The sequence below is a fragment of the Pseudoliparis swirei genome, chromosome 9 (genome assembly GCF_029220125.1).
Source record: "Pseudoliparis swirei isolate HS2019 ecotype Mariana Trench chromosome 9, NWPU_hadal_v1, whole genome shotgun sequence".
Lineage (NCBI taxonomy): Eukaryota > Metazoa > Chordata > Actinopteri > Perciformes > Liparidae > Pseudoliparis > Pseudoliparis swirei.
The window spans coordinates 24,909,770-24,919,184 of NC_079396.1; the positions used below are offsets into that span (position 1 = coordinate 24,909,770).

The window sequence follows — 9,415 nt, forward strand, 5'->3', positions numbered from 1 at the left end:
GGTTTATTTTCCAGGTTTTATTCCTGCTGACCACATCCATACATCAGCTCCCTCATAAATACAAAACTCTTATCTCTAACAGGACTACGTTATATATAGATTGGCAAAAAGGGCAAACAGCGCCCCCCAGTGGACACAATAAATAACTGCGTGAGTTAGTGACTCAGTGGAAATTCTAAAGTTAACACAAAAGAAAAACACAGAGCTGCTGACGACATCCATACATCAGCTCCTAAACATACCAAAACAGAATTTATACCAATTACCACTAGTTATACTACACAGCAAAACATACGACAGGACGGCGGAAGTGTCAAACCCCAATGGCGCCAGAAGCAATGAAACAAAGATACATGTTGCGTGTTTCTAAGATCGCCAAAAGATATATTTGAATCATCTCTTGACGATCTCAAAACACACAACAGGCAGACACCGCGATCGCAACACAAACGGCGACACTTGCAAAAAACATAACAAAACTGTGAAAGACGAGGGAAAGACGGAGCTACGGAAGCTCGAGAGGAACAGAAGAGACGAAACTCAGACCTCGGCAGAAAACATATTTTTTAAATAATGCTACTATATAAAAACTAATTCAAATAAAATTCACACACACTCAACCGTTGAAAAACAAACAAAACGGAACACAATATATTAAAAACAAGAAATAATAAAGTGCACTTTGAACTCTGTTACACTTGCTTACATTTTCTTTATGAATAAAGATGAATTATTATATGGCAACAAAGGTACAAGCGTTCTGATTGGCTAATGGGCCACTTCGTTGCACGACATGAGACCAACAGCCAACTATCCAGCGTCAGTATTACAGCCAAACAAACGGTAAATAACAATGTTCGAAAACACGTGGTGCTTGTTGTCAAATCTAAGAGCCAATCAGCTCTCTGATGTGGCCACGGCCAGCCGTTGGTTTCCCAGCATGCAACGGGGCGCTGACAGCGCGAGCTGTAAGTAGACAGACCCGAGTGGAGTCAAAGGTTTTCTGAGAGTTAGGAACGTTGTAGTTTAATAGAGCGCCAACGGAAACTACTGGACGCCATTTTCAACCCAGAAGTTACAACGAGCAGGTTGGTTCTCTTTGTTTCTTTATCACTTTAACCTGATGGAACCAGTTCTGGAGGAAGTATTCACATCATGTACTGAGGTAGAGTTCCAGGTACTGCAGTACGTAAACACGTCCATACCTTTTTACTCTGATACATCACAAAGGTACTCGTTACCTCAGAGGTACATATTGTACTTGTTACTGTACTACTGCTAATATAAAACTGACTTATTGAAGGGACTGTTGTGTTCAAGCTCCTGCAAATTCACATTTATTTAGCCTGATATTAATTGCTTAGACTTGTTAAATATTTCCACTCTGAACTGATATTACTGTTACACTACACTTATTTAGCTTCATATTTATTGCTTATACTGTGAATGTTTCCACTCTGTTTCTGATATAAGACATTTTTCTAGCTTCTTATTCATTTCTGAGACTGTTAAATAAGTGACACACAGTTGTCTCCAGGAGAAATGCTGAGGCCGTTGGTGAAGCAGCACGTGGACGAGGTCGTCGACGAGGCGTTTGGGCTGTTGGACACGTTGACAGCAACATATGAGGACATCGTTTCGTTTAGGAGAACATGAGCTACACACATCAGGTTGGTGCCGCTTCACGATTGTTCCGGTCTTGTGCTCTTCACGACTTCAAGTCACATATTGTCCGTTTCCAGCTCGTCAGCTGCAGTGTGCGAGACTTTTGGTGGATCTGATTGGTTTCCAGCTCTCCTCTGATCTCATTCATCAGGGAGGAACTTTAAACACCTCACGGTCCTCGAGTCAAACTGGTGACGGGATCTGCACCTGGAGATCTCTTGGGACGGTCTTCAGAACGGCCAGAACAACTTCTGGAGGAGCAAACCGGCCATAAAGTGTTCCAACTGCCGTAACTGCCGTAAAGTGTTCAAACTCCGTAAGCAAACTGCCGTAAAGTGTTCCAACTGCCGTAAAACGAAATAACTGCCGTAAAGTGATCAAACTGCCGTAAAACGAAATAACTGCTGTAAAGTGATCAAACTCCCATAAAGTGATCAAACTGCCGTAAAGTGATCAAACTCCCATAAAGTGATCAAACTGCTGTAAGGTGATCAAACTCCCATAAAGTGATCAAAGTCCCGTAAAGTGAAATAACTGCCATAAAGTGATCAAACTGCTGTAAAGTGAAATAACTGGCTTAAAGTGATCAAACTGCCGTAAGGTGAAATAACTGCTGTAAAGTGATCAAACTGACCTAAAGTAATCAAACTGACGTATTGATCTGTGTTCTGCAGCATCTCTTCCCGTTCTTTGAAGCTGTGATCGAAGGGTTGAACTGGAGGAGCTCTTCAGGGGGAAGAGGAACCAGCGTTGAGTGCAGCAATGCTGGTCCTTTGGTCTGATTCATGTTTCTGAAGGACCACAAACAACTTTCTTTAATGATAAAAAGATTAGTCTCTTCAAGGTCTGTTAATTCTCTCAATAACAAGCAAGAGCAGGAGAGACGAAACACTCCCGACTTCATTTATCTTCATTTCCGTTCTACGTGAGGCTGGTCCTTCCTGAGTGTATTTGAGGAGTTATGGCACCTCAATTTCCCCAAAACATTGATCCCTGAATCACTTCCAGTGTTCCATCATCATACTCTGGGTTATTTAATAATGACGTCACAATCAGAATTTAAAAACATACAAATTATGTATGTAAACTAAAATATGACAAACGCATTCGAATGGTAGAAAGATTACTCATGGTATTATTTATGGTATTTTTGTAGTTTGGCTTCTTGAAGAAATGTTACTTTCTTGATTCTTAGTTCTGAGTTTGTACTCGTGGTTGAATTCACTTATTGTAAGTCTCTGGATAAAAGCGTCTGCTAAATGACATGTGATGTAACAGCTATGTATTGATAGAACCCATTCCTCTAGATTTATATTAGTTTAGTTACATAATGAATTATGTAAAAAGGGGGATTGATGATATAAAACTGAATTATTGAAGGGACGATTGTGTTCAAGCTCCTGCAAATTCAGAATAACATCACATAGCAGGTGGAATATGTGTCTGATAATAAATATTATGACTACCTCTCAAAGCTAGGTACTCGCCTCACACAAACGCAACACACACTTGTTATCACGGTGTTACAATGAGAGAGGGGGACGAGGGCCCCCTCCTGTGAGAAAGGGGTGTGGGGGGGTGCAGCAGATCCTTGGTCAGGATGACTTCACATGTGGGGGCATGGAGGCCCGTACGTGGAAAGGGAGGCCGAGTTGTTTTGGGTTTTCAACGAGTGCCGAGAGGACTCCGCTGTGATTGCTATCTCATCAAACTTGTATTTGACTCGTGATCAGAGAATAAATTCTCCCGTTGGAAAGGAGAGAACGAGAGACGGTCGTACTTTACCACACCTCCAATTTTGATAGACGCTAACACTACACCTCAGAGGTACATGAACGTTTTACTGTACGACACCTCAGAGGTACATATTGTACTTTCAGATGATTTCACTTCCGAGTTTATTTTTTCATGTTCTCCCTCAAAACCCTGACCTCATTCATGAATAAACCTATTGAATATTAGAGTTCAATATGAGATTCTTAAGATGTATAAATGTATTTTATTATTCTCCACAGACGTCCAGCGGCTGTTGGTGATGAAACAAGAGGTTCCCCCTGAACAGCAGGACTGGAGCTCCAGTCTGGACCAGGAAGACCCAGAGCCTCCAGAACCTCCACACATTAAAGAGGAACAGGAGGACCAGGAGAACCCAGAGCCTCCACACATTAAAGAGGAGCAGGGAACCCAGAGCCTCCACACATTAAAGAGGAGCAGGAGGACCCAGAGCCTCCACACATTAAGAGGGCAGGAGAACTGGGCTCCCACATTTAAAAGAACAGGAGGACCCAGAGCCTCCACACATTAAAGAGGAGCAGGATGAACTCAGGATCAGTCAGGAGGGAGAGCAGCTTCAAAAGCTGGAGGAGGCTGGAATCAAGTTCTCATTCACCCCTGTAAAGAGTCAATATGATGATGAGGCTCAGCTCTCAAAGTCCATAAAACTGACAAAGAGGCAGAACATTTGAAACAGAAGCAGGCGGAGAAGTCAGATCCACATCAGATCCAGATAGTCCTTTACAACCAACTGCTGATGAGACGTCACAATCCTCTGAATGTGAGACTGATAACAGTGACGATTGGAAGGAGACTCAGGAACCTCAGTCACGTTTAAACCCTTTGGAAAACAATGAAGTCCCTGGAGGTGACATGGACTGTGGTACTGGAAACGCATCAATTAGCTCTTCTCAATATGCTGGAAGCTTTGGCCAAAAGAGACATCCGAAGAGACACTCTGGAGCCACAACAGGAGTGACCAGTTCTTCAGTTTGTGGTAAAACATTCAGACAAGTGCAACCTCTGAAACAACACTCAACTGTTCATACAGGAGGAGAGAAACTATTCAGTTGTTCAGTTTGTGGTAAAACATTCAGACAAGCATCCCATGTGAAACAACACTCAACTGTTCATATGAAAGAGAAACTATTCAGTTGTTCAGTTTGTGGTAAAACATTCAGACATGCAGGCCATCTGAAACAACACTCAACTGTTCATACAGGTGAGAAACTATTCAGTTGTTCAGTTTGTGGTAAAACATTCAGTCAAGCAGGCAATCTAAAACGACACTCAACTGTTCATACAGGTGAGAAACTATTCAGTTGTTCAGTTTGTGGTAAAACATTCAGTCAAGCAGCCGATCTAAAACGACACTCAACTGTTCATACAGGTGAGAAACTATTCAGTTGTTCAGTTTGTGGTAAAACATTCAGTCATGCAGGCGATCTAAAACGACACTCAACTGTTCATACAGGTGAGAAACTATTCAGTTGTTCAGTTTGTGGTAAAACATTCAGTCATGCAGGCGATCTAAAACGACACTCAACTGTTCATACAGGTGAGAAACTATTCAGTTGTTCAGTTTGTGGTAAAACATTCAGACATGTATGCAGTCTAAAACGACACTCAGCTGTTCATACTGGAAAAACAAATTAGTGTTCAGTTTTCTATAAAAGATTCCCTCTTTGATTTTAAAATAAATCACAATTGCATTGTTGAGGTCATCAGAAATAAATGAGACATTGTTGTTGTTGATGTTGTTAGCAGAGTTGATGTTCATGATAAGGTTGAAGAAGTGTTCTTGCTTGTGTTGCTGCAAGTCTTAAACCTATATGATATATATTTATATGTATATACGTAAATCTATATTTTTTTATATATAAATATGTATTTCTATATATATATATATATAAATAGAGATTTATTTAAAAACAAATTCCTTTATATATATATAGTGTATGTATTTTGTTTAGATTATTTCTTTATTTAATTTTTTTGGCTTTTATTTCTGTTAATTGTTGCTAGTTATTATTGACAACGTGAAACTGTTTAAAGACAAAATACTTGCAACGTCGATATCGCTGCTTCCACAACTTCCGGCTATGGCTCCGGTCAGCTGACCCTGAACTGGCCAATCAGAAGTGCCTCTGGTACATTGTTGATCCTTGTCAGGAAAGATTGAGCACCTCCGGAGGGCAAAAAAGAAAACATGATTAACCAAAATATTTTGTGGCTTAATGTTTTCAGTATTTGTTATATATTCTCAATTATCACTATTTTTAAAAAGTGTATTAAAACACAATTATCATTATTTTAACATAAATAGAAGATTTAGAATACAAAGTAGTTTTTTTTATCTTGTTGTTTATAATAAAAGCAATATCATATCATTAAAAATAAAAATAAATATGCTTAAATATGTTTATCAGGTCATTCTGTTTATGTTTTGTTTTGAAATAGTGCTTTATGTTTATGGAATGTAAATTGTTTAATAACATATTAAATAAAATGATTTTCATTTCGTGAAATTATTTATAGAATAAAGTTTTTTAAGGGAATTTTGTGTCATCAAAATGAGCTGTCAATCATAAATGGAGAAAATAGCTGAAAAAAATCAAAAGGTAAATATAGAATGTGCTGCTGTGAAAAACTCTTTTATTTTCAATGAATTTGAGCATGATTAATGATTTAACACAAACTGTGGTGTTTATGTTCCCAAAAATGGTATTGATCTATGAATAACCAAAAATAAGAAAAAGAATGATGCTTAAGGAAATTTTATGACAAATACAAAAATATTTTTTATTTTTGACATGTGAAAAGAGACACAAAAAGAAGAACACCAATTTATATAAAAAATTGTTTAATACAAAACAGCTTTATTTATTTATGTATATTTTAACTATGTAGTTGGGTCTGAATGTGTCATTCTAAATTCGAATTAAATAGTTTTTGGATTTTCACAAATTAAAATCTCAGGTGTACAATCTGACACAGACAAGACCTCATGGATCAGGAAAAACAAAACCTCATAAAGGAAGAAATCAGAACACAGAGGAGATTCTCAGGATGGACAGACAATAGATGTCAGACATGTATCACATACAATTAAAAAAAGAAACAGTGTCAGATAAAACTTTCTTAATTGAAACTTCAACATTTTGTGACAGACATAACAACAGCTGTTAAAAGTTCACTATTTGGTGAAAAACAGTAAGATTGTCACAAATATCTAACACCATTATTAGGTTTTATTCTCTTCTCAGCTTTGTTGCATAATCTGTATTGTTTGGAGAAATATGTCTTCAAACAAATGGAGAGAATGATATATGATTGGGTGAGTTTATCATGTTGTTTGGAAATACATAAATATCAGTACATTTTTGATCATATACATTTTAAAATTTATTAATTTATGAATAACAAAAGAAGGTTAATTTATGCATTATAATATAAAAAAAATATAAATGTTATAAATAGCAATTTTATGTAACATTCTAGTTTCAATAAAAATAACATTATTAAACTTTTCAAACACAGGAAGACATCTAATGTAAGTTCTAGGAAGTGTTCAAAAGAAACATATTGAGGAGACTCAGGATTGTTGTAAACAATACATACTTTAAAACAAAGGATCAGAGTTAGACTTTACTGTTCACTAAATTTAAACACTTAACAATGTGTACAATTTATAAACATTGTGTTTAATACTTGTTGTTTGATATTAGTTTTATTTAATATTTTAATCTTTTTTATTATAATTTTACATTATCTGGACTGCAAAATGACACAAGTTCAGTTGGAAGAATGAAGGCTTGAGAAAGTGGCATGTCACAGGCGTTTGGGCTGTTGGACGTTGACAGCAGCGTATGAGGACATCGTTTCGTTTAGGAGAACATTTACATCAGGTTGGTGCTTCACGATTGTTCCCGGTGTCGTTATAATTTAATCACATAGTCCGTTTTTTTAGTGGCGAGATTTTTGGATCTGATTTTGGTTCACATTTAAAACTCTGATTTCTCTGGTTCCAGTCCTTCTGGAGATCTCATGTACTGGTGACAGAGCATCAAATCCTAGAATCAAAAAGTGTCAAATAGAACTGCACTGCTAATATAACAGAAATAAACTGTTGTGACAAGTGATAAAAACTAAAATAAGTGATCAACTGCATCAAGTGAAAAAACACACTTTATTTCAAATTTTATTTTATAAACAAAGTCAAATATAAGTAAAAAAGTGTAAGATCTTTTGAAAAATAAAACTGTCAAATAAAGTGAAAAAGTGCAAACTTCCAAATGATATCTTGAGCCTGTCATGTCTGCACAAACAAATCTTGACGCCCTGCTTTTGAAAACTCCATATCTTTATCATATCTATGATCAAAATCTGAGTATTGACTGAAAAATCAGATTTTCTCACCATCTTTTTCCTACAACTCTAGTACTCCAAATCTTCTCATCTGAAGTCAACATTCAACTCTGTTTTGATCAAGCACAATTTTTTTCACTTTCGTTCCTCACAATCGTCAAAGCTTCTTCCTCATTTTGTCTCACATGTCTCCAACTTAGATTTCTGAAAGAACTTTTATCATCCCCCTTCTCCTTTTCTTTTCAACCCATGACATCTCTCAAAGCCAGACAGACTGCTCCCTCTCAACTCCTCTAGCTATGTGTTCAGCTGAATCTGCAACAGTCTCATCCTCTCTTCAAAATTTATGCACACTCTGACTCATCATTCTCAGACCTCAAACCAGTTTGCTCTTTTGTCATTTAATAAACTCACCCATCTCCTAATCTTCTCCCCCTTTCACTAAGCCCTTCTTCTCTTTACCTGTCACACAAAATCTCCCTCTCATTTCTTTCTCTCTACTGTTTTCTCCCTCACAAGACCCTACAGACTGTCTGTTTCTGTTACTGAAATACTCTTCACCTTGTGTTCAAGCTGCAAATTCACATTTATTTAGCCTGATATTAATTGGACTAAATATTCCATGACTGATATTACTGACACTTCTTATTCTTCATATTTATGCCATGAATGTTTCCTCTGTTTCACAGTAAAATCAACATTCATTTCTGAGACTGTTAAATGCACAGTTGTCTCAGGAGTGCTGAGGTTGGTGAAGCAACTATGAAAAATCACTTTGGGCTGTTACACGTTGACCATGACATCGTTTCTGTTTCATGAGCTACAGGTTGGTCAACAATTGTTCCCTCGAACTCTCACTTCTCAATTGGAATCGTCAGCTGCTCAGACTTTTGGTGGATCTGGGATCTCCTCTGATCTCATTCATCAGGAGGAACTTTAAACACCTCACGTCCTCAAGTCAAACTGGTGACATCTGCACATCTCCAGACGGTCTTCAACCTGCAACTTCTGGAGGAGCACATGATCCTGCCAAAAGTGTTCAACTGCCAAAACAAATAACTTCATATCTTTCAAATACTCTGTAAAGTGATCAAACTCCATAAAGTATACTCTGGTGATACTCTGTGCACTGAAGTGATCAAACTCTGTGATCAAAGTCTGTATAACTCTTGGTACTTCTGAAAGTGATCAAACTGCTGTAAAGTGAAATAACTGGTAAAGCAAACTGCGATCTGTAAGTGATCAAAGCATGTAATCGACTATTGATCTGTGTTCTGCAGCCTCTCTCTTCTTCAGAAGCTGTGATGAAAGGGTTGAACTGGAGGAGCTCTTCAGGGAAGAGGAACCAGCGTTGAGTGCAGCAATGCTGGTCCTTTGGTCTGATTCATGTTTCTGAAGGACCACAAACAACTTTCTTTAATGATGAAAAGATTAGTCTCTTCAAGGTCTGTCTCTTCAAGAGCAGGAGGCAAAACTGACATTTATCTTCATTTCCGTTCACCACGTGAGGCTGGTCCTTCCTGAGTGTATTTGAGGAGTTATGGCGCCTCAATTTCCCCCAAAACATTGATCCTATGAATCACTTCCAGTGTTCAAGAGAACCCATCAT

General features: G+C 37.7%; 1 protein-coding gene across 1 annotated transcript; it reads left to right on the forward strand.

The window, feature by feature from the left end:
- The first annotated feature begins 4,155 nt into the window (after positions 1 to 4,155).
- LOC130199430 (gastrula zinc finger protein XlCGF17.1-like) lies at positions 4,156 to 5,386 on the forward strand. Its single transcript, XM_056422917.1, has one exon. It carries the CDS (start codon positions 4,312 to 4,314, stop codon positions 5,092 to 5,094), a length of 783 nt encoding a protein of 260 aa, XP_056278892.1. The 5' UTR covers positions 4,156 to 4,311; the 3' UTR covers positions 5,095 to 5,386.
- Positions 5,387 to 9,415: the final 4,029 nt, after the last annotated feature.

Coding starts and splice junctions, on each gene's coding strand:
- LOC130199430 (XM_056422917.1), top strand. CDS start 4,312: ATGGACTGTGGTACTGGAAACGCATCAATTAGCTCTTCTCAATATGCT.